Below are 26,881 nucleotides of genomic sequence, written 5' to 3' on the forward strand. Positions count from 1 at the left end.
GAGTTAAATCCAGGTCAGATAAAATGAGCTTGATTTTTAAAAATGTTTTCAGGCCAATAAAATGTCAAACTTTGTTCAAAGTTGCTGGTGTTCTGGTATGACTTGGTAATTTACAGCTGTTATAATAAATAATTCTTGATGGTTCATTTATTGAGCCAGCATGCAAAAAATCACTGCTTAATGCCGCATTCTTTCTAGTATTCTTCTTGTTTGATCAATGCATGTTATTGAATTAAATTTGTGCACTACAAGACTGACACCTATGAAATATCACTGATTAAATTTAAAGCATCAGCAGTAGAGGGCAGGCATCATTTGTGAACGTCTAAGAAACACAATGCTTTAGTGGTCCAGGGAGTGACCACTGCAAGCCATGAAAATTTGATTAATATTTTCATGAATAACTATTTTGTGGCACAATAGACTATTTTAAGGATAGTGTTGCGTTCAGCCAAACTGTTCTGTTGTAAAGGATTATGGGTATTTTGAGAGACAAAGTAGCAAGTTTTAGCTATTGCTAGTGTGACTGCCCTAAAAAAAGCGAAGCTAGTCATTTTTTTTTTACATTTTTGATCGATTGGTTTTAAACTTGGTATTATCTACCTTGGTAGACTTTCTCAGATTTGTTTATTTAGTTTAGTTTTTGTTATTCTCTTATTTTAGTGAATATTTTATCAATTTTGATAATTTCTGACGTCTTATCGGTTTCCTTGTTATCTTCAAAATGGCAGTGATATATATCATATGAAAAGTTGCTTGTTTCTAATGAAACTGGCTGAGCGTGACTTATCCTTGAAAAGAACAATTTTACCGATAAAAATATGACTTACAAATTAATCTAAGGCATTAACAGTATGTGTCTGCGATTTTTCATTTACAGAGACATGAACCTAAAGTATCACTGCGGGAACAGAACTATTTGTCTTTTGAAGGCTTTGCAAGATTTATGATGGATAAAATTAACTATGGGTTTGTAAATGAAGAGACTCCTATTAAATTACAGGTAATGTGAAATACCAAGGATTGCGAGTCCTGATGAGAAAATAGTGTATTGTCACAAATGGCATGCTTTCTTGCTCCAAAATAGGGATCCTCTCCTAATAATTTAGGGGTCTTAAAAGTAGAATTTGGGGTTGACACAGTAATTTCTTGAAATTCTTGAAACTATACCATCTGACCGGCTATTTAAAAGCCAGAAAAAGACGGTTAGTGCACCTGAACTAGTTTGTATTTTATTGTATGTACAGCTGTCAGAGTGAGGCTTAACGCTATATGGAAATTAGTCAAGTCATTGTTTCCATGGAAACACATTTGAGTAATCTTCCCATCTTGTTTTTATGTAATTTTTTTTAATGGAGTTTTGAATGATATTTTTTTTAATCAATTTAATTGTTATAGTGATGATCACGCTCAAAGGGGAAGCCAGTGTGACTGTGGTATTAGTTCATGTATGTGTGTGTGCATAGAAAAGCATTGAAAATTTATCTTTTCATATAAAAAAAAAATTGCGTCTTATCGTGTTTACTGGTTTTCCTCCACAGGAGCTGCACCACCCACTGTCGCATTATCTGATCGAAAGCTCTCATAATACCTACTTGACTGGGCATCAGCTTAGAGGAGAATCATCAGTAGAGATATATGCTCAGGTAGGAATAACTGCTTTCTAAAACAGCGCCCTCACAGTCAAAGATATTCCTATTTTCATTCACTGCCTCTAGAGGGCACTGTGATATGACTAGTTTTTACTACTTGAACCAAACACCTGGCTTAAATTCTTAATCTGTTTTCTTATTACATATCAAGAATAAACTTTGTTTTAAGAGTTTTTCTTCTACTTTTCATTTACAAACAAATGCTTTTTTTATCAGGAAAAGTCCTTCATTTCACCCTTAATATATTAGATGGGAAGTAAACCTGTTGGTATTATTTGTTGTTTTTCTCATTAGATTCTTCTGACAGGTTGTCGATGTGTTGAACTTGATTGTTGGGATGGTGACGATGGCTGGCCTATAATTTATCATGGACACACGCTAACAACAAAAATCTCATTTAAGGTATAAAACACTCATGTTGCTGGTATTTTTGAAATTGACTTGGTTGATGATTCGTTAGTTAGCATTTTTGCCTCACATCAGGGAGGTTGCTGGTTTGATTTTCAAAGCAGACTCTTTTATTCAGCTGTACTAGAGTACTTCCTTCCAAACCTTCCAAATAAACAGTAAATCAGGTTTGGGATTGACATGCATGTGCAAATAACACAACAAACAAACAAACAAAAAATGTCTGGAAAGACAGTGAATACTTCATTTCAATTGCCGGCCAAATTTTTTTTATTAAGTGGTGGTGGTAGGGGGTTGTCGGGAGACACTGTAAAATGGACACCAAGTCTGAGAATCCCAAATATTACAGAAAGGGGTGTTACTTTCGGGGAATTTTAATTACACTAATAAACAAGATCAAGTTCAGTGATAGATTCCAGATTTAATTGTAATTTTCATATCCTGTCATGTGTAATCTAACCATCTGACATTAGTGTAATTATAGTCTTAAGTTTTACTGAATAAAGCAGTTATCCTATGGTCGTAGTCTTGTCTATGACACCTTAACACTGCCTCGTTGTATAGTTGTTTCCAAGCTACTGAATTCTCTTCTGCCCTACTCCCACAGGGGTTGGGGTCTTTTTGTGTTATGTGTACATGTACGCATACATATACTTGTTCATTGTATAGAACAATCGTAGTCATCAATCTCAACCAGCAAAAATATTATAATAGTTAATCAAAAATGTTAACAATCAATTGTTTTATTTCAATTTCTCAGGAGGTGGTTGAGGCTATAGATAGAGCAGCATTTGTCACGTCTGACTATCCCATTATTCTCTCCATTGAAAATCATTGTTCCATCCCTCAACAAACAAAGATGGCTCAGATATTCAATGTGAGTATAGTATAACTATTGTAACTTTATAAATGCTAAAGCCAACTTTTGTCCCTTTTCACAAGATAAACTTCCATTTCCATATTTTTATATTTGTATGGAATGTAAAACTACCTATGTTTGTTTTGTTCCACAATTTACAAAGAAGTTATCGAGAAAAAAACAGAAGAAAACAAATCATAGAAATGAAAGTAATTGTTAACCAATCTATCGGTACGTCATTTAGGCATAATAGAATTTAATGGTGTATTGAATATAACAGAATTGGTATTTTACCGTACTGATTTTGTAATGTTGGGGGTTTTATTTACAGAATGTATTTGGTGATAAACTGGTGAAAGATTTCATTTTTGATTCGGACATCAGTGATAATCCACAGCTGCCATCTCCAGAGCAACTAAAATGGAAGATTTTAATCAAGAATAAGAAATTACGAGCTTATCAAACTCCTCTTCATATCCTAAAACACAGGGTAAGCATAGGTAATTTGTAAAGAATGATACGTCTATCCCCGTTATTGAGCAATTATTGCACTAGGCCCATGACTTCAGTTGAATACCATGGCCAAAAGCCACTGCTTATGTAAAAACTGATGTAACTTGGTTTAGAACTTGTTTAGTTCAAAGTTATCAAATCAAAAACAATACATAAAAAATACATAAAAAGCAAAACATTCATCCATATTTTAAAAAGAAAATTGTTCTAAAATATATGTATTCTGTATTTGACAAACAGTTCATTCGACAAATGAAAACTCGCAGGAATATGTTTCAGCTATTAGAACAGAATGATAGAGTTTTCATAATAGTAGTTTAAAAACGCATTTCGAAGATTGCAGTGTTTGAAGATGTAAATTCTCAGGAGGCAACAGTACTGTTGACTTCTCCCTCCACTGGACACCAACTAACTATTTAAGTTGATTTGCATACAAAGCAGAGCTTGCAACATGATAGCTATTCATAAAGGGTGTTTTTTTTTTGCTTTTCATGTAATACAAAAATACTTGGACAAAAGCCAGCTAAGATTTTCTGTTATCTTGCATGTTTTATGAATCTATTCACGTCTAAATGCAGAACTTTTTTTTTGCGATGAGGCATTTATTTTTATACTAAAATATCTGAATTACTTTGAATAAAACTGGAAATTATGTCCCTTAAAATAATTAAACAAATAAGGCACCAATGTTTTTGTAAGATATTTACATTTTTTAAGGACATTCGGTAGACTGATTCCCCACTGTTGGTTCAACCCCAAAACTTGTTTGTATTCAAAATTAATTATGACAATGCACATTTATATTGAAACAAACTGTGATAGAGGGAATTATATTATATAACAAAGGGCAAGGTCACCAGAGTTCAACTATGTTTAATATTTCTGAAGATTTTCTTGAGTATTATTTGTTTAAATTGTTCATACAGGTAATAAATATGATGAACCAACAGAAACTAAATAATGTTACAAGCAATGTCACTGGTACAACAGCATTACAAGAACAGTCTGATGAAGATGATGATGAAGAGTTTGAAGAAGATGAAACTGTACCCTTTGATGGTAATGAAACTATAAAAAAAATACACAGTGAAGGGCAGAAAACTGTACCTTAGTTTATAAACATATTTATACATACAGTTTGTAAATACTGATCATCAGCTTTCCTTCAAACTTTTTAAAAGTCAACATCCTTAGATTGACATGAGCACAATAGACATGTTTTGAGTTCTGTCATTACCCTAGAAACTAGCGCTACATGTTACTGATTATATATAACTCTGAAATTGAATTCCTTTCAGATACTTTTCATATGACGACTGTGGTTGGTAATCCTGCTGATGGTGATAGTGGCTTGCCGACAACCACGCATTTCATGAACGGTGGACATGAGATGGTGAAGAGAAGCCCATCAAGTGACGACAAGAAATACCCTCTTAGGTAAGGTTACCCAAATGCTTTGTCATAAACGTGGCATGCTTTTCCTGCTACTTTTCTGAACTGATCATTGACTGATACAGAGAGGTAAAGCATCATCTGATGCATGAAGTTAGCTTTTTAGGTATTTTTGATTATTCGCTGGATTTTATTTTCACTGAATCATTCCTTCAACGAATATAGCGAAAATGAAGTATTTTGCAGTATGTTTCTCTGTTTATGCAACAACTTACGAGAAACATCGTCACAGTAGATCATAGTCAGTGACTTTTGCGAGAGACCTACATGCTGGTTGACAAAAATGTTACCTCCTATATACAGTTGTAAGAATAATTTCTGAGTTCACCTTTAAAGAGTCATCATCTTTTCACTCTTTTCCTAATTTTTCTAATAATCATCAGTTGAGGGATTTGGCGAATAGTTCAATTTCAACTTCAGTGTATGTATGGTGTATGTTAAATGTAAATTCAATGAATTGTTGTCTTTTATTACACAGAAGAACACCCAGCTCAAAATTCAGCCCCAGCACACTTCCTGTTTATGGAGAAGATATGTTTCTAATGCCACCTAAGAGTACAAAAAAGGAAACAAGTCAGATTGCCAAAGAATTATCAGATCTGGTTATCTACTGCCAAGCTGTTAAATTTCCTGGTATGTTTGTTATTTTGTTGTGATCCAAGTCTTTCTTGAGACCTATGAATTAGTGAACCATAATTGTAAGAACTTTGATAAATTTTCACTGTAGAATCTCTGTCAAAGTGACCTGATTGTTATAGTCAAATTATTGTTTCCATAGAATTTAGAAATAAGTTTTTTATACCCTCCACTGAAACCTTGCATTCTGAAAAAAAAAATATCATTTTTTGTTGCTGTGGGAATTCGGTTCGAATAAATCGCCACGTTTAATAAATCTCCACAGAACATACAGTAGACTAAAGTGATAGAGTTCAAAAGAAAGTCGTAATGACTTCTTTATTCATGGGTAGAACGCTGAACATTTTGACCAGTAATTACATCAGTAGTACAAACTTCAGCATTAAACTGTGAGTGCCCTTGATGAGGGGCAAAAGAGTGAATAACTTGAGAAACTATGAACTAAATTCAAATGTGGACTCCATTGATGACCGCCATATCCATCGAAATTAGAAATCATGTGTACACTTGCATAATGATTAGCATGTTTGAGGTCGAATCCATTGCTCATAGGGGGTAACTCTTAATGTAAGAACACATGTAAACGATCTAACAGTGAAATAATAGGGTAATTTCCTTAGTTAATGGGAAATATGAATAAACTAGAATAATCTGAATAAACTGTTTATAAAGATAACATTAGATAAATAAATCTATCTATTAATGTAGAAATGTATTAATACATATTCTTATGCATTTAACTAACTAACAAACACACATGTTGACCTGTGCCCCAACATTTTTACTGGTCAACCAAACTCACGAGTAATATAAAGTATTCTTGAATAATTTTTTTTACAAGATGATTATACTTCAATATTTTACTACATGTGTATTTATTTGTAGGGTTTGCAGTTCCTGAGGAAGGTACAGGCACTATAAAACAGAAAAATCCCACCAAAAAGGCCCTACGTCAGCTGTCGTCATCTGGTGCAAGCTCACAGAATTTAAGCAGTTTAGCATCATCACAACCAGTCACTGGTAAGAATAACCTTAGATCTATAAATTATTTGAATTTTATAAAAAACTATGTTTTTTTCCAAAATGTGCTAGGTCACGTCTTTACGTCACAAATGTATTGAAAAAATAGTCAGTTTTGGCCAAAATATGCCAACAAACCTCATCTGCTTATGTTTTATTTATTTTTAAGAGTCTGATGGGAGCCCAAAATCAAAAGATCTAGGACTAGGACATGAAAGTAAACAAGCAGCTCAACAACAAGATACATTTTCAAGGTTTATGCAGACACCTAAATGTTACCACATCTCATCAGTGAATGAGACTGGTCTCAAGAAACTTTTCAGAAAGTTTTCTTATAAATTCCTCGAATATCCTTTCAAAGCTCTGTTCCAGTGTAGTGTATTTGTCATTCGAGTTGGTGTGGTAGTTGGGTGGTTGTGGTAGTTGAGAGAGGGCATACATATTATATATGTTTCCAAAACCACTAATAACCCTATGAATACAAAAGTTGTTTCCATTAACAAAAAGAAATCATTTTATATTACAAGAATTAAAAAGTACAAACAAATTTACAAAAGCCATTTCTCTTGCACCTTCTAACATTCAAGAGTCAAAACTGAGTTAGTAACCACTTCTCTATACATGTAAAGAACAGTCCTAAAGCATAGCGTATATGTAACCTTTGTGTAAGGACCACCTGCCCTATGTGACCACCAATTTAGTGAATTCGAGTACTCAATTGTGAAATATTTCAGATTACCCCAGTAATTAAAATTTGTATTTTGGTTCACAATGCAAGGATTTCTAACAATTTGAGTCTTTATATGTCTACACTATCACTGCAATAACATATATATGTGCCTTAACATATACCCAAGCATACCGAATATCAATTGATGAGAACTTATCCCGCTGGTATGAGAATAGACTCCTCAAACTATTGTCCTATTATTTATTGGTCATTTGGTATACAGCTTGTATCATTGAATTATCAAACTGAAGGTATGTAACGTAGGAGCTATCATTTTTATACATGTACCTGGATTTGTTTTCAATAAGCTCGTTCCTGTCATTTATTTTTCAGCTTTACCCCAGTAGTGCCTTTTTATATTCATCTTCTAAGTAATTTCATTGTCAATAGTTTAAAGCGAGGGAGTCGTCACCTGCGCATGCGTCAGATGGCCATAGCGTGTCATTCTTTACAAACAAGCGTCCACCCATGAGCCTTTGCGTTTTAGCATGTGTTGTTATGTGTCGCTTGGGACTCAATTTCCGCGTGTGCACAGGTGCGACCCTCCCACTTTAATCTCCTTTTAATCTACTTTTTCATCAAATATACATTAAATTTTCTATCAAATGTGTATATTACACTTTTTTGCCTGCAATTTTTGTTTTTGTTATTTAATTTTCTTTATATTTTATAGCCGAACAGTCATACATCTCTTAATCATTAATCCATTATCAAAATTGATTTTGTTTTTATCATGTCATCTATTTACTCATATGATTTCTCTGATATTTTAGACTTTTAAATTTGTTTGTAGTCACTGTCTGTACTAATTATTATTCTTTACTCTAGACCTAAATATGGCTTTGAACAGTGCTTTATTTGAACAAACACAAAGATGTGGATATGTACTGAAACCTTCTTATCAAATTGACAAGTCACACTTGCTGTTTAACAAGTTTAATGCTTATGAGAAGGACTTTGAAGATATGAACCTCTGGGCTGTAAATCTCACAGTGAGTTCAGTGTCATTATTTTCGGAAACATTTACATTCCACAATACTATATTGTATAGTTGTTAATTGCAGACATACTGTGAAAAGCAAAGAATGATGACATCACTTACACTGAATGAAACTCGAAAAATTGTGGCATTCCTTTCATTGAAACACAAAGAATGATGACATCATTTGCACTGAAACACAAAAAATTATGACATCATTTGCACTGAAACACAAAAATGATGACATCATCACTGCACCAAAACATAAAGATGGATGACAATATCAAAACATACTTACATAGTTTCTATGCAAGGCACAAGCAATTTTTTCAATATTTTATTGTATGCAATGTTTTTGTACCCAATTACAGTATCCTATATTCTATTTTGCTCTGAAAAGAAATTAAACTACACCCCATTTAATTTAACCAACATTGCAAGACTGAATAGATTATAACCCTTTGCTTTAGCTTTGGTATGTGAATTGTTTAAAACTTGGCACGTTTCTTACAGGTTATCTCTGGTCAGTGGGTGTGTCCAAATAATCACACTGGTAGCCCAAGTGTTGAAGTAGAGATACTGGGAATTCCTGTAGACTGTGCTCGAGGAAAGACTAAAGTAATACACAGAAACGCTGTAAACCCTATATGGAATGAAGCATTTACATTTCAGGTAAATCAATAGAAGGATGTACAGAAAGGAACATGTAATATAGAATCCCTCAATTGCTACTTGGTGGCCCGGCTGTGCATTTTGCTTTAAATTATGGTCAGTGTCACTCCATCACATCAGCGTTTTTGTTTGTGGGTGTGGGAAGGGGGATTTTATTCAATGTTATAGTCTCAATCAAATCAAACAAGAGAAGATTAGATAGGTACAACCTCTGTTCTGTAATGTGCTCATGGTGATCTTTGCTATTTTGATTTATTAGGTTTATAAATAAAACCTTTATCCATGCATTAGTATCTTCCACTGTAACTAACTAAGAGGGTTAAACTTTGTTATTTATTCTTTCTTAGGTTGTGCTTCATGATCTTGCATTTGTTAGATTCTCAGTCACTGATACAAGCGGCTCTGGTCTAACAGCTCACAGAGTAATTCCTTTGAAAGCTCTCAAAACAGGTAAGGACAGTCAATCAATATATCACTGTTATAGCAAGCTTAGGAAGAATGACCAAAGGCCGTTAACAAATCCTGCAAGGCCCCATCTTGAATCATGCTCAACTTGCTTGTGAACTAATACCTCGACTTCCACGATTCACATGCTTTGACGTTCGATGCTTATGTCAGTTCTATTTTTAGTGGTCAATTAACTGCTTGGCTGTGCTCCTCATTAGACATAGCCTGCTAAATATTATCAATTACAGCAAGAGCAGAAAGTGTGTACTGAATAGTGATACCACATTTGTAGTTTGATGATTTGATTCAAGATGGTCAAATGATGACCATTTTATTGTTAAAAGTGCATTAAAATCAAGCATTCCTCCCATTCTGGACCCGCATATCGCTCAATTAAGAAGATGACTTACAATGGCTGATGTATGCATAATATTCAAACTTGCTAACATGCTTCATATCTTTTTTTGTCTTTTTTTTTGTCTTGATAGGATACCGACATATAAGGCTGCGCACACCTCAGAATTGCCCGTTAGAACTGGCGACATTGTTTATATGCACCAAGATTGAAGAACAACAGTCACAATGCCTGGGCTGGAATAATTTAGATACTGAGGATCAAAAGCAGATGAAGGCAAATATTATGTATTATAATATTGGGAAAGATAAAGATAATAAAATGGATTTCAGTGAGGTTAGTTACAATTTAATTATTATCTCACAACATTCAAGTTCAAGTGACTGTTTGCCATATTATTATTCGTACAATTGGCCATGGTCAATAAAAACTTTACTGCGCCCCAAATACTCTGGATGTTCATATTGTAAAACCATGTAATATAGTGTTATTTAAGAAATATGTATAGTTCCGCATTTAATATTCCAATGTTTTATTATTTATTAAATATGTGATGAATATTCATATGGCTCTGATTGATACAAAATTATCAGTTATCCACATGTCTGTTGACGTCAAACTATAACATTTTGATTCATTTGTACATACACATTCATTAGTCTCTTATTTGGCTGGCTGAGCTTCATTATAGAAAGACCGTTCAGAAAGTTTTGAGTGACATATCAGATCAATCATACACAATGTTATCTGAAGGTATGCAGCAAGGTTCTATGTATTGGTAGTATCACAATCCCTTCTTTAGTTCTTGTTTCTTGTTAGTGAGCCTTCTAAATAGGACTGTTTTCGTACAGATCAAAATGAAATCCCCTAAATTAAGTTGAATCAGTTTAACTGCTGGAATAAGATGTCTTCATAAAAAAAATTATATGTGACTTTGTTGGTCGCTAGGGGCCCAAATGAAAATGTTGAGTCTCTTGATTTTCACATATTTTTTTTCCTGAAATGTGAATTTTGTTTTACCAAAATACAAAAGTATATATTAAGACTTTTGTAAGATATGTCAATGTGCAATTTTCTGTTGCATCAATAATGTACCAGTGAAACAGCCCCACTAGTTACATCACAGCAAATCTCTGTATGTCAGTGGCATGTCATACCAGCTTAAGGGGCACGCTGACATATAAAATACCAGCTTAAGGGGCACGCTGACATAAAATACCAGCTTAAGGGGCACGCTGATGTAAAATACCAGCTTAAGGGACACGCTGATGTCAAATACCAGCTTAAGGGACACGCTGATGTAAAATACCAGCTTAAGGGACACGCTGATGTAAAATACCAGCTTAAGGGACACGCTGATGTAAAATACCAGCTTAAGGGACACGCTGATGTAAAATACCAGCTTAAGGGACACGCTGATGTAAAATACCAGCTTAAGGGACACGCTGATGTCAAATACCAGCTTAAGGGACACGCTGATGTAAAATACCAGCTTAAGGGACACGCTGATGTAAAATACCAGCTTAAGGGACACGCTGATGTAAAATACCAGCTTAAGGGACACGCTGATGTAAAATACCAGCTTAAGGGACACGCTGATGTCAAATACCAGCTTAAGGGACACGCTGATGTCAAATACCAGCTTAAGGGACACGCTGATGTCAAATACCAGCTTAAGGGACACGCTGATGTAAAATACCAGCTTAAGGGACATGCTGATGTAAAATACCAGCTTAAGGAACACGCTGATGTCAAATACCAGCTTAAGGGACACGCTGATGTAAAATACCAGCTTAAGGGACACGCTGATGTAAAATACCAGCTTAAGGGGCACGCTGATGTAAAATACCAGCTTAAGGGACATACTGATGTCAAATACCAGCTTAAGGGACACACTGATGTAAAATACCAGCTTAAGACACGCTGATGTCAAATACCAGCTTAAGGGACATGCTGATGTCAAATACCAGCTTAAGGGGCACGCTGATGTAAAATACCAGCTTAAGGGACACGCTGATGTAAAATACCAGCTTAAGGGACACGCTGATGTAAAATACCAGCTTAAAGGGACACACTGATGTAAAATACCAGCTTAAGGGACACGCTGATGTCAAATACCAGCTTAAGGGACACGCTGATGTAAAATACCAGCATAGTGGCATGCTGAATTGGGATACAGTCTTTTTCATCTCCCCTTAACACTGTGACCAACTCAGCTGTGCCAAGCTATTTTATGTAACATGAGAATGAAATCAATAGTTACTTTACTGGAATTTATAACAATGTACAAACTAGATAATATCAATATTCATACAAAAAATAACCTATTTCTCCTATCTTAGGTTTTTGGGGATAGCAAACTGAAAAGAAGGACATTCAATGTTATAGTTTTCGGTGTGGTTCTTTCGGAATCATGTACCAGTTTGAAGGTCACCCAAGATACAAATACAAGAGAATGTATTGCTCAGGTAATTTGATTGAATTGTTCAGAATAGATTTAATATAAGTACCTATTATAAATGCTACAATTACAAATTAGAGTTAATTATATGACGATTTGTGAATTAAAGTTGCCAATAATGTTGCCAACTATAATATTTTTGTTTTTAGGCACTAGGAAAATCTGGCAAATCATTGGATGAAATAAATGATTATGTGATTGTGGAAGAAGTACAGGAAGGCTGGGGTAATGAAAAATCACAAAATAAGATCCAAAGAGTGTTGGAAAAAGATGAAAAAATACTAGAAACCCAGGCCAAATGGAAAGGAAGTGGAAGGTTTCTATTCAAACATAGTGCAGATGTAAGTGATGTCATCAGTGTCATCCTAATTTTAATGAATCTAAGTAGTGGTGAACTTTATATTTATTTTTATTCCTTTCAACGGCATGATATTTCTCATCAAAATCTTTGTGCTGTAGTTGTATGTGTTTAACTACAGTTCACATCCTACTAGAAAAAATATGGGAAAAAAACCAATACTTATTTTTCGCTAAAGTGACATTTAAACGCTAACTGTTCAAAGGGATAAACTATCAGCTAAATATTACGAGTCCCTTCTCTAATCATTGCATATTTATTCAATTTATGCATATTAATTCATCAGACTGATTCTAAACTGGCTCTAAAAATGAGCCAAATGAAATGATCACAGTATATCATCAGATCATGTTTTCATCTTGTCTGTATTGTTGCACTCATGTCAAATCATGTTCTTATATTTGTTTCCAATTACTGCGTACTACATGTATATGCGTTGCACGATATTAGGATCCAAGTACCAGAGCTTGGCTAGCAAATGTCTATCTAAGCCAGCATATGGTAATAACATATTGATACAGCCTTCCCACACACTGTCTTGATAGCTTAGGAAATCCTATTCTATCCTATCCTATCATATACCAATATATCAAATTAAGGTTTCACACCACATTTAGAAATGGGATGCTTGTTTGAAATATTTTGATATCAGGGAATGCATGACGTGCTTCCTTAATCAACTTTGAAATTAAAGAGAATCTTTTTTGAAATTTTATAAAAGCAATTAAACCAAACTATCAGAAGACAAAAGCCATAACAATGGGAACTGAATCTGACTTGTAATTCAAAAAATTGTATTAGAACCTTCAATACGGAGAATGTTTTGTGGTGTGAGACCACTTATAAATTATTGTCTATATCTTTTGCATGTGTGCACGTGTTCATGCTGTTTTCTTTGTTGAGTTGTACGTGTCGGTTTTGCACTGTAAACTTTGTAAAATATTACTGTGTACTATATTTTACGATTTGACATTTTACCTTAAACATGTACGTCTTTTGATATTTCATTTATGAAAATGTTATATATAATGTTCAATCCCTTACGGATAAATATGTGATTTTCCTATTCACTGTGAGATAGAATGTCAAAATGCCTATAATATTGCTTCATTGAAATTCGCTATAATTATAAAATGTTTATGCACTATGTACATTTTAACACAAGATCTAACGCCATTTTAGCGCTAGATCTAGTGCCATTTTAGCACTAGATCTAGTACTTTTTCAGATTAGTGCTACTAGCACTAACTACTCGCACTACGCCCATTTTGACACATTTACATACCTCTATATTATTAAGCATCAAAATACCCCAAAGAAGTTTAGCATTTTGTGCATTCTACACAATTTTTGATGCCACTGCAATGACTTTGGATTTCACACATAATGCAAGATCTTGCAATGAACACAAAACGGTCTACATGTTTTTGACTCTTTTGTGCAAAGCACACAATGGGAGTCTTTGCACTTAGTCTGTCTGTCTGTATGTATGTATGTATGTGTGTGTGTCTGTCTGTTCCACTTATTTCTTAGGTACTACAGTCTGTTTTTGATGAAAGTTGATGCATAGATGCTCTTGGCTAATGCGCAGATTTGATTTAGGTTTTGTGGACATTTATACTAATTACCTAATTTGCATAAATGACCAATTTTCAGCTTTCACCCTGGTATCTTGAGTACTAATTATTCCATTGCAATGAAACTTGCTACATTGATGCTCTAGAACAGACACAGACCTGATTAGTTTTGGGGTTAAAATCTGTTCATATTAATTCCCTAATTAAGTCAATAATTCATAATAATTTGGTTCTAATCACATTTCAATGAAACTTGGTACATACATGTAGATGGTCTGTTACATTGCACAGACCTTATTAGTTTTACACTCAAATATGTTCATATTGATTACCTGATTTGCATAATTGGTCAGTTTTCAGTTTTCCCATCACTATCTCAAGTACAAGTAATTTTGAATTAATTTTTAATGTGTCTCAAATACTCTCATATACTCAAATACTTCTTTCTAAGCTTCCTTTGATTTTGTAACTGAAAGTATGCAATCTAATGTTGGTAATTTGCAGAAGGATTCTGGTGTTGGTGATATGACAGATGTTGATGATCAGACATTTCTCGTCTGTGTTTATAATGTATCCAAAGAACAACCATATACTATATTCCGAGCTCTGGTTTCAAGTACTGCACAGGACATTATAGCACAGGTATGACAATCTATAGCAATTCTCGGGGCAGAGCTACACCACAAAATATTCTATGTTGCTAATGCGCACACCACTGTATTTCTATTTGCTCTGCGCGAGCTGCTGTGGTCAAAGAGTAAAATTCGTGGAAATGACACAAACTCAACTTCTAAGAAGTCCTGAGCAACCGAATTTATATATGATGCACGTATAGGGGTAATCTTGTTACACTGTTAAGTAGAGTCTCAATAACTATCTTAAAGTACAGTGAAAATGCTCGGACGTCTGCCCGAGGATAGTAGATAGAAGATTTCTTGGTTTCTAGAAAAGATAAATATAGGATGTCAATTAAAATCCCTTTAAGAGTTTTAATTCATACATCCCTCCCATCCACCATCCACGTACATACAATGACAAAGGCAAGATCTGGCAACATATAAATATTACCATATTTTGTTCTGCAGTCGATGGCTAAGGCAAGGCGCTTTGGAGAAGATCCAAGGGAATTCGTCCTAGTTGAACATTTGACAAATGGGATGTCTGCAGACAATCAAAGTGTTGTGAAAAAAAGCAGTAGTGGAAGTGGACATTCATCAAAAAGAGTTATGGGGGATATGGAAAATGTTTTCCACTCACAGAGTTTGTGGAAATCTACTGGAAAACTGTATATCCGAGAGAGAGAACAGGTAGGCTGAATCTTGCCGTTTATTTTGTTACCCACTGGCTAACTGACATGTATACTTTTATACACTATGCAGCAAGGTGATAGAATTATTCAGATTTAGGTCATAACATAACATTTCTGTAACAGGCTTCTTTCTCATAAGATTTCAGTCTCATCTCTATTGTCTTTTTCAATGACTTGTTGTATATTAGCCTATGACTCATTTCTGTTATTTACCTATAAAGTGGATGCTCTAACTAATAGAGCAACAATATGGTAATTATGTTATTACATGCAGGGACATTTACAGTGACTTTTTGCTATAATTATATTAAATAACAAATTAATTATATTAAGTTAATTATATTTTCAAATTCAATGTGTGTTCCCTGTTCATGTATATCATCCATATATGTATCACATCAGTATGATTGACCATGTGATTTGTATTAACAAACAAATTCAATGTGTGTTCCCTGTTCATGCATATCATCCATATATGTATCACATCAGTATGATTGACCATGTGATTTGTATTAACAAACAAATTGAATGTGTGTTCCTGTTCATGCATATCATCCATATATGTATCACATCAGTATCATTGACCATGTAATTTGTATTAACAAACAAATTCAATGTGTGTTCCCTGTTCATGCATATCATCCATATATGTATCACATCAGTATGATTGACCATGTGATTTGTATTAACAAATTCAATGTGTGTTCCCTGTTCATGCATATCATCCATATATGTATCACGTCAGTATGATTGACCATGTGATTTGTATTAACAAACAAATTCAATGTGTGTTCCCTGTTCATGCATATCATCCATATATGTATCACATCAGTATGATTGACCATGTGATTTGTATTAACAAACAATTTAGGTGGTCGCTGTACATCGCTTGTTTGAATTTTATTTAAACAAACAATGTGTTTTACATGTGTTAGTTGTGTATGAGTTTCATATCGAACAAGATGTGGCGTAACAACTACCGCCTATTAAATTATTCTGTTTGTTGTGTTTTTTTTTTTGTAGGAAAAACGAGTCAGTTCATTTTCCTTGAAGCGATTGACATCTGTTAAAAAACCTACATTTGCTGTGTATAATACTCCAAGACAAAGTTCTTCCTTACAAGGTTAGTTGTTTAGTAGTTACGGTATTTCACAGACTTTGCTCCCAGTGACCTCAGCTGAGAAAATTACACTTTGATCTAGAAAATATCATACTTGTCTAGCATAGCATCCATAGTACCCAGGTCACTAAATCAGGTTTTAAGAGAGGTAGGCACATAATCGAGCACTCATTTGAAAAATTTGCCAAAAGACAATTTTCGTTGACCATGTGTGAGATTAGGGGGAATAGAACATCTTTTTTGTTTGCAAAATGAGCTGCATCGTCATTGATTTCTACAATACATTTACAATGACGCTCACAATATTATTTACATACTACAGTAACAGTGGTCTTCACATTCGGACGATATTCACAATGGTCAATACCCATGCTTGATTACCAATTTTTTTGATAAGCAATCTTCAAAGAACAGTTACTGTAGTTTATAAATTTATAAACGCTGCTCGGACTGATAAATATGATATATAGAAGATAATACATGTATTTGGAATCGTAGTCCTAAATAACTATTAAAAATAGCTAGACGTTTCGAGCAATGGCTGTTTATCGATACCATAGAAGAAAAAGTTAAAACGTACAGGTAGAACATAGGAACGTAAGAACGCGCATGAACTATAAATCAGAATCACAAAAAATTCCACAATAGAACAAATAACGCGCCTTAGGTAGTGAGCTCAACAAATGAGTTGAACTGTTTGTTAATTCCATGGGGTTCTTTAGTTCCAAGGCGGAATATAGTTTCCTCCTCGACTCGCCTGAGCTGATTTTCGTTGCCATTGACAACACATACACCAGAAATAGACATATCTGTAATGTTATGTCCACTAGAATTAAAATGAAGTGAAACCGGATAATAACGATTTTTCTGTCCAGTTTGACGTACATGCTTAGCAAACCGATCACCCAATCGACGAACTGTAGAACCTATATAAAGTTTCCCACATTTAATACATGAAATGCAATATACAACATTCATGGTAATACAACTGAACGAATATTTGACCTCAACATCTCCCTTGGGACCAAATATACAATTAGAGTCTGTAATAAAAGGACAAGTATTACACCTAGGTCGATTACACGGGACAGAACCATATTTTTCTGGGTCTCCCCTTTCACTCGTATGTACCAATAAACTCCTTAAATTAGTGTCACGGCGCCAGGCAGTAGTAGGCATTAGTGGAAACGTAGAACTAGTCTCCTCGCTGGTCTGTAAAATGTGAAAATGTTTGTTCATTATGTTTTTAATCCTGACATTTAAAGGATGGTATGTAAGTGGTAGTGTTATTTCTGATATTTCATGTGTGTATTGTATGGCGGGATTAAAGTTGTTAACAAAGTCAATGAACTGTAATAACTCATCCCGACTGCTTGACACGGCACCATAGCCATCATCAATGTACCTGACATAAAATTCAGGTTTAGTGCCTTGAAAAGACGAAAAAATTAACTCCTCTTGATATGACATGAATAAACATGCATAGCTTGGACCAAAACAACTGCCCATAGCCACACCTCGTTTCTATATCTAATGTTTACCATTAAAAGAAAAACAATTCCTGTTCAAAACTAATTCCGCTAGGCGCACCAACACAAACGTAGGAGAATCCTTAACTGCCCTTTTATTCAGAAAATGCTGTAAAGCCAACAGTCCATCAGTGTGCGGGATAGATCTGGGTTTATCGGGCGTGAAACGAAATAACTCTAGTTTCCTAAGCGCATCATTAGTATCCTGAACATACGTAGGCTGTGACGTAACACAGGTCTCAACATAGAATCCAAATATCATGCTATGTGCTCAGTCGGACAATTACATGCTGAGACAATGGGTCTATAGTCAGGATGAATTTATCAACAATATTGAATGTGACCATGACTCTGGGTAGAATATGCCAGTCTATATAAATGAATGTATATTCCCCTCACGTTGATAAAAAATGATGTTGGCATCCGTGAATTTTCTTTGGGCTGCCATCTTGGATTTCAAAATGGCGCCATAATAACATATTGAAAGTTGTAAAATGTCATACCTTGGAAACTATAATAGATAGAAAGATGTTTTTGGTACCAAATTGCATTGTTTTGGTGCACAAATTGTATGGAATCATAAAAATCAGCATAAAAGCAAAATTAATTTTATAAGCTGTTTTACAATAAATTTCAAACTATTTATTGAATACATTAAGCAGATATTACTCATAACAACATGATCAAAATTTTGAGTACATGTTTCTAGATTCAAATTAGATGTATGCATAATGTAATAGTGTTTTAATTGATAAAATAAATTTAAATACCCAATAATATATATTTCGGAAGTATATTTTCATTCCTTGTTTTTATTTTTATTTTACATCACTACCAATAACTGATGCAAAACAACATGCAAAACAACATAATGCATAATAAGCTATGGGAAGTGTAAAATTTCAGCACATAATGAAACAACAACTAATGTACATTAAACTACATTGATGCAATTCATCGTGTCTTGATGATATATCATTGTTTAATATGTCATTTGACTCGTATAACAGCTTTTATGAGTTACTATCCTTGTCGTCATCATTTAAACTACCATTGTATGGATTTTGACACCAGCCTTTATCAGCTACAATCGAATTTGTACATGTGCATGCAGCAGTACAGCAAAGACCAGACCTAGTGCATCGACACTGTCTACATTGCAGCCCTGATTGTGTACACCCACAGGTCGTCACTTGAAGATAATCTCTTGAAATGCCAACTTGCTTCATCATTATTGGAATTAACCTTCCACTTTCTATCTTTCATCTGGACTTGGTTGATTAGGTTGTGTAACCAATGCATTATGCCATACAAATGCTTGAAAGTTAGCTCAATGGATGTGCATCAACAGAGCATCATGAGTAGGTGGTAAGGCTTCAAGGTTTTTCGAACATTCTTGACCTCAACAACTGGATGCTGCTGACTGAGGAAGAAGGTTCGTACAGTCTACAAACAAACTGTTCTGCATTAGACTACTCAATTGTTCATTACCGAGGTCTTCCAAGAGCTTTGCATTTTCATCTGCACAGAAAGCTTTCCACGCTGATATTTTGCCAATGCCAGAAAATTGTGATGTATCTGTGCCAGTAATGGAAGGAAAGGCAATAAAACTAGTCTAAGATTTAACTTGGTTAGAAAGGTCAATCTTATGTACAGCAACAAACTTTGGTTTGCGACTAGTACCACTTTTAATCCACACTTCTGCTCTGTGAATTTTAACCTGGAATGCCACTAGTAGAACCAAGACATCTGTATCTCAGGCAACAACTATAATAATACGCTCATAACCACAAGACACAGCTTCATGGGTATGCAGAATTATTCTCATGTCTGCTTCTTCGTGTAGAGACTTATAAGTGGCGACATCATGGTTGTTATTTGATGTTACAGTCTCCTTACAGTCTTGGAATCCACCACTCACTATCAGTTCACAACCACTTCCAGGATCAATCTTGCTCAGTTCTATAGACAGGAAGTTTACCAAATTGTTTTTGTTATTTTCCAATGCCAAGTAGTTATTCCAAATACTGGGCAATTTTACATTACGGTCCTCAATTAACTTAAGAATAGGCCTGATTCCCCATCTTCGTTTTGTTCTTGTTCCTGATTTAATCAAAAGTGCTCCATATTGATCAAAAATGACATCGACTCTGGTACTGAGAAATGTGAACAAACCGAATGGATGATGGTATCTGCTAAATCACCAAAGGTTCTACACTGAGGTGGCTTTCCTATCACATGAACTAATGCTATCTTATCAATGACAGTGCATACTTGTTTTTCAGACACTGGAAGAGAGTTATTTATGTTTCCTTTCTCAAGGATGTGACTCAGTTGTAACTTATTTGTTGATCTTAGTGACCCATCAGTGTTGGCCAGTGAAAGTGGAAAGGGATCAACTCTTTCTGACGAATGTCATCAAGGTTCACTTCACGGTTTGATTCTACAGAAACAACAAGCCTATGAAAAAGGTCTCGATCTGCCTTGATTTGTGTTGTCTGGCGCTTGTCAACAGCTACTGATATTTCAAACAAAGATGCAAACGTTTTACATTTATTCTTGTGTAGAACTTTATGAAAACTAATATTTATTTCCATAAGCCGGTCTTTGATAAAGTTATCCAGAAACTCCTTGGCTCTTTTTGGAGCTCCAAGTAGGAAATTTGAGATGTCCTCTGTGGCAACATCACCAGTTGTTATGCTAAGTAAAGCTTAAGACTCGCGTGTAAATATATGATGTTCATAAGTTTTTTTACATCATTTTCATCACGACTCAGCCTGGAAGAGCCAAGATCCTTGTGATCAATCTCACAACAGTCATCCATTTCATCTGGTTTCAATCCAAACAAGGCCCAAGGACATTTGGCAAGCTGACTTCTTTGATTGTAGGCCAAACTCCAAAATCTATCACTTCTTGTGATTCCAACCAAATCACCAGCTATTTTACCAATTTTGTTGATATGTTCCAATCGTTGACCGTCTGGAATCATGTTGAATTGATGCCGTGTCTCCTTCACCACAAAATCACCTTTCATGAAGCCATCATACACAAATGGAGCGTGTGTTTCAGGTTGCTTTGCATCTGCCAGAAATATGCTTCCCCATCTGGTGTAATTTGTGTGGTTATACGGTGAAAAGTATGGAAGCATTTCAGCTAGACTTGGAAGGAGGAGTATAGACACTATTTATATATATTGACGCCAAAAGGTATATGTAGGATTATCTTCTTTGATTTTGTCATATTCGTGTAGAACATCATAGAGCTTCTCAAGTGGAGCTAGTAAATCATTGGTTCCTTGTGTGATCTTATCTGCATCTTTGCTACAGAATCCTGTCCCTATGCTTTTGACCGATTCCATGTTACTTGGATCAAGAGGAAGTCCACTTCCTTTCACCCATTCCTCAAATGCAGGCCACAAGCACCTCAACAAAGCACCCAGTGTGAGCTTATGTGCTCTGATAGTACGGTTCCAGACCTTTCCTTGTAAAATCTTGTCAGATGTATTCTCCCCAAATACTCCAGCATTGACCCAAACATCTTTCAACCCCAAATCTTCCATTTGTTGTCCTATGGCCTTTGCAAAGTTAAATTGTGTGTGGAACCCACTAAGCATCATTGCTGAGACGATAACTGTTCCATATTATTATGATGGATGCGGTCATAAAATTCAATGAATGCATCATCGTCATACTTCTGTCTTTCAGTGGATTTTTCTATCAGTTTTTCAAGTCTCAACTGAGGGTCTCTGGTGCTATAATTTGGGGAAACTGCACATTGGCATATAACACACTTGCTGAAATCAATGTCTGTGTCATTTCCATGTAGCTTCCATCTTTTTACAGCTGTATCATTACTGAAATATTATATTATATGTATATAATATTTTGAACTGGAAAAGTTATAGAATTCATGACTCTTGGTAGAATGTTGATTCACATACCCCTCATGTTTATAGATTGGCCATTTGTTTTAATCTAGCCCTCTATTTAATGGCATTATCGTATCCGTAGGCCTCAAATATATACATTTTGACTCTAAAAATTAATTTCTACCCTAAATAGAAACTGAGATATTTCAGTTTATCTACCAGGAGGTAATTTCATGGCGGCCATTTTGAAATCCAAGATGGCGTCCACAAAAACAAAATTCTCGGATGCCAACATCTTTTTTTATGAACCTGAGGAGTATGAGAATCAATTTATATAGGTTGGCATATTCTACCAAGTATCATGATCTCATCTCATTTCTAGAGTCTTTTTTTCAGAATTCCATCCTGACTACTACCAGGATTGTTTACCTTGTGAATCTTAGGTAATAGATAAAAGACTGGTGTTCGTGGTCTGCGCACTACAAGATTTTTAGCCTCTTTCGGCAAATCACCTTTAGCCATATAACCATTAACTACATCAACTATTTCCCGATGTATTTCATTAGTTATATTCACATCAAGTGCCTGGCAGGAGTCTGTATCCTATAACTGTCTCTCCGCCTCCACCAGATACAAATCTCTACGCCAAACCACAACTGCTCCACCCTTGTCAGCTGGCTTAATAACAATGTCATCACGTCGTGACTTAAAAGAATTAAGTCTAAATACACTTATATAATGATCCAGAGTATCATTACGACCAGGTGGTGGTGTCCAATAAGACACAGATGGTGGTGCTCCAAATAGACGAGCGTTGTGAATCGTATCCATGTCCTGGCTAGCTTCATCGCGATCGTGATCAGCGTCCTGCGCATGGTACTACATCAGTCTTAGTCGGCGAAAAAAACTGTCAGCGTCGCGTTTCACCTGAAATTCATTTACTCTGGATTTAACCGGAATTAAATTCAGTCCAGGACTCATTACGCTACGTTCGAATACACTAAGAGGGAGGTCCTCAGAGATAGTGACCACCCGGCGAACATTTTTGCGCTCAGCAACAGACAACCTGTACTCACCATTTTCTTCATACTTACCTGCACAGAGTCTGTTCAATTTCATTAATTTGTGTATTCGCAATGAATTGTATATAAACGCTTATTCAGAGAGTAAACAGCTGTGAAAATTGCACTTATCTGGGTTGGTTGGCACAGGTTATATAGTGAATCTAATGAATCGAGACGCTGTTTATAGTGAAGCTTACATTTAAAAACTTTGTCCCGAATAGTGGGAAGACTAGATGTACCATCCACATATTTTTCATTGATGCTTGCCTTCAGAATAAAGTAATTCCTGTTGGATTTAGACTTAACTTCAAGTAGCAGTGTATCGAACGCTTCTCTACGACACTGTAATCAACGCCTTATTAGATGTTCGCGCAGCCTTATTAATTCTACTATTCGGGACAATGTTTTTAAATGTAAGCTTTTACACATTATCTAAATGACGAAACCGTGAATTTAAAACCCACTGAATATGCCTGAAATGGTAAATCAGCGAAATTTTAACCCAGTGAAAATTAATCATTTTACAGTACATACCATCCTTTAAATGTCAGGATTCAAAACATAATGTACAAACATTTTCACATTTTACAGACCAGCGAGGAGACTAGTTCTACGTTTCCACTAGTGCCTGCTACTGCCTGTCGCCGTGACACTAATTTAAGGAGTTTATTGGTACATACGGGTGAAAGGGGAGACCCAGAGAAATATGGTTCTGTTCCCTGTAATCGACCTAGGTGTAATACTTGTCCTTTTATTACAGACTCTAATCGTATATTTGGTCCCAAGGGAGATGTTGAGGTCAAATATTCGTTCAGTTGTATCACCATGAATGTTGTATATTGCATTTCATGTATTAAATGTGGGAAACTTTATATTGGTTATTCAGTTCGTCGATTGGGTGATCGGTTTGCTGAGCATCTACGTCAAACTAGACAGAAAAATAGTTATTATCCGGTTTTACTTCATTTTAATTCTAGTGGACATGACATTACAGATATGTCTATTTCTGGTGTATGTGTTGACAATGGCAACGAAAATCAGCTCAGGCGTGTCGAGGAGGAAATTATATTCCGCCTTGGAACTAAAGAACCTCATGGAATTAACAAACCGTTCAACACATTTGTTGAGCTTACTACCTAAGGCGCGTTATTTGTTCTATTGTGGAATTTTTTGTGATTCTAATTTATAGTTCATGCGTGTTCTTACGTTCCTATGTTCTACCTGTACGGTTTAACATTTTCTTCTATGCTATCGATAAAGAGCCATTGCTCGAAACGTCTAGCTATTTTTAATAGTTATTTAGGACTACGATTACCAAATATTTTCTTCAAAGAACAAGTTTTATGACCAGGCAATCAAATTTGGAGCATTTTGGATCTGGTGAGCATCTCGCTGAACGTGAACTGAATGAAAATAGAAATGCCCCAAAAGTGAGGGGTTGACAATCAGCCAAGTCAAACGAGTATAGTATTTATATTCATCCAAAGTCATAGTAGTCAGTTGGGTGCAAACATCACTTGTCTGATCTACCCACCATCCAAAGGATGTGTTAGCCATTTTTTAAACACAAGGGTGGCCGAACAAAGAAACAAGCAGTCTGTCAGCTGATATTATCTCCTATATTTCAGATGCATAATTATCAAATTAATCAGTGTAGCCATTTCCAAGATAACAAGACTTTTCACTAAATAGGAAAGTTATCAATGTTAGATTAATTAATCTGACAAAGGAATCCAGTCAATTTCACTGTGGTCCACCCAAAGCTTCCACATATGCAATACCAAAACAATTAGAATAGCCGTAGAAGTTGAAAATATTCTTTAAAATTTAGAATTGAAGATATTGCCACAATTATTAACAAATTTGAGAGAGGTTAACAAAGGTATATACTAAATATCAAGTCAATTGGACTTGCACTTTTCAGAAAAATTTCCAGAATGCGCAAAGCTGGCACAAGCGATGACAATGATACACACTGTATGTAGATGACAGACAATCAGAAATATGACTAGCTCTGCTTGATGAAGTTGATAGCAATTGAAATAAAAAGACCTAAATCCTTCCCGATGCAAGGTGAATTTGCTAACCACTGTACCATCACCAAAGTTATTTGTCAATTTAATAGATGTGCATAAAACATCTAGTAACACATGAACTATGTGTCTTGTATCTTTAGAAGCTGACTTATCAGAACGCTCTAAAACACTGCCAAGTAATTTCCGTACATTTTCCGAATCTGGTCATAGTAAAAAGGATGCTAAGACTGAGATTGATGATGAGGCCAGAGATGTACTGCCTGCAACTACAGTTGAAGATTACAAGAAACGTCGTTCAGTCGCTAGACAATCAGCAAAGCAGCTGAAGAAATTGTCTTTCAGTAAATTTCGAAAGAACTGGAAATCAACTGAATGATGGGATGATAGTTGTTTTGTTTGAAGATGAAAACAAGAAAAAATCTTTTTAAAATCCATATACAAATATGGATTACATGCAGATTTACCGTTCCATTTACACGAATAAACAGCAAGTTGCTACTAAATGGTGTAGGACCCTCTATCACAATTGTTTTTCCATGATAATTGTCTGTCCAGTAACCACATGTTGGGGAATATTACCTTCCTCAATGGACCATTGAAAAGTGCGCAATATCTTTATGCCTCTGCACTTTGACACAGACAGCATGGTCAACAAGCTGTATTTTTTGTATTTGAAATCATGCAATTAAGCTTAATGATTCTGAACTGTATGACTGAAAATGTGCTTTTTGCATTGAAACTGTATTATGTCTATTATGATTATTTTATTGAAGAAGCAACCAGAATCAAAGTTTGAACTGCAGGATGTAATCTACTTATTAGCAACTGGGGGGTTATTCCAATCATTTTATACAAATTGTATTGTAGCACAAACTTGCAGTTAAGCTGTTGTTGATGCATTTTAATTTTTCTCTTTGTACATTAAAGACTTTTTCAACTTTCTATTCATGTAAATACTATGTACATAATTATATAACTTTTATATCTGTGTGATATGTAATCGACTTGTATACAGAATATGAATTATTTAACCTTTCTTCACTACTGTGTAATGTATAGTTATTTTGTTTACCTTTTGGTTTATTTAATCAAGATCTAAATCAGGACCGAAAACAATACTTTTCTACAATGCTGTGACTGTATATATTAAACTAATTTAAATTTGTTTTTCGATTACTTTATATTTTGCAAGTGTTCAAAAAGAAAGCTACACAATATACTTTCTGAACGTGCCTCTTACTTCACTGAAATGATAGTTTATATATTATTCATCTGTATAATATATATAATGATTTATCTGCCAGAATAAATGATAAGATCTAGATTCAGTTATGCCATTTGATTTATCTGAGATTTATTGCCATTTGTGGACTGATGCAAATGCCAGGATAAAGGGACGACAAGGAGAGATTTTGTTTCAAATGAATACATAATTTATCTTCTTTAATTTACTAGTATTTTGATAGTTGTACAACATTTAAAACAAACAGAGTCCATCCACTAGTATAAGTGGTACATGCCAGTTTTTTGCCAAGAGATGTTGTTCTTGCACTTGAATCTGCAATAAAACAATTACAATTACCTGATTTTAAGAAAGGGTGTGAATCAAGTGTTTCATATTTGATAGATCCGCATATTTACTATCATAGTCAGTTATAATGTTGCTTTTAGACAAGCGTTCAATGCTTTGAATGTGGTATATATGAGAGTTTGATTGTGAGCATGATAATCCAGTGTGTAGATAACATGTAAATATATACTAGACGGTGGACTTAACAATATGCAATATGTCTTTCATAGCATGGCCAACTCCTTGGTTAGTTTGGCAGACTAGAC

The 26,881-nt window shown here is 34.9% G+C and overlaps 1 protein-coding gene across 1 annotated transcript in view; it reads left to right on the plus strand.

The window, feature by feature from the left end:
• LOC102809018 (1-phosphatidylinositol 4,5-bisphosphate phosphodiesterase epsilon-1-like) overlaps window positions 1-26,641 on the plus strand; it is a 116,548-nt gene extending 89,907 nt beyond the window's left edge. Inside the window, exons 20-40 of the mRNA XM_085504598.1 lie at window positions 881-1,003; window positions 1,542-1,646; window positions 1,947-2,054; window positions 2,821-2,937; window positions 3,251-3,409; window positions 4,359-4,491; window positions 4,731-4,869; window positions 5,363-5,517; window positions 6,406-6,540; window positions 6,710-6,942; window positions 7,398-7,521; window positions 8,099-8,262; window positions 8,763-8,921; window positions 9,269-9,371; window positions 9,857-10,059; window positions 12,066-12,191; window positions 12,334-12,525; window positions 14,624-14,761; window positions 15,205-15,426; window positions 16,452-16,551; window positions 25,186-26,641. Coding sequence (XP_085360724.1) covers window positions 881-1,003; window positions 1,542-1,646; window positions 1,947-2,054; window positions 2,821-2,937; window positions 3,251-3,409; window positions 4,359-4,491; window positions 4,731-4,869; window positions 5,363-5,517; window positions 6,406-6,540; window positions 6,710-6,942; window positions 7,398-7,521; window positions 8,099-8,262; window positions 8,763-8,921; window positions 9,269-9,371; window positions 9,857-10,059; window positions 12,066-12,191; window positions 12,334-12,525; window positions 14,624-14,761; window positions 15,205-15,426; window positions 16,452-16,551; window positions 25,186-25,421 — 3,174 coding nt within the window. The 3' untranslated portion in view covers window positions 25,422-26,641. The remainder of the gene's footprint in view (window positions 1-880; window positions 1,004-1,541; window positions 1,647-1,946; window positions 2,055-2,820; window positions 2,938-3,250; window positions 3,410-4,358; window positions 4,492-4,730; window positions 4,870-5,362; window positions 5,518-6,405; window positions 6,541-6,709; window positions 6,943-7,397; window positions 7,522-8,098; window positions 8,263-8,762; window positions 8,922-9,268; window positions 9,372-9,856; window positions 10,060-12,065; window positions 12,192-12,333; window positions 12,526-14,623; window positions 14,762-15,204; window positions 15,427-16,451; window positions 16,552-25,185) is intronic.
• Window positions 26,642-26,881: the final 240 nt, after the last annotated feature.

The sequence above is a fragment of the Saccoglossus kowalevskii genome, chromosome 10, assembly GCF_978046115.1.
Source record: "Saccoglossus kowalevskii chromosome 10, keSacKowa6.1, whole genome shotgun sequence".
Lineage (NCBI taxonomy): Eukaryota > Metazoa > Hemichordata > Enteropneusta > Harrimaniidae > Saccoglossus > Saccoglossus kowalevskii.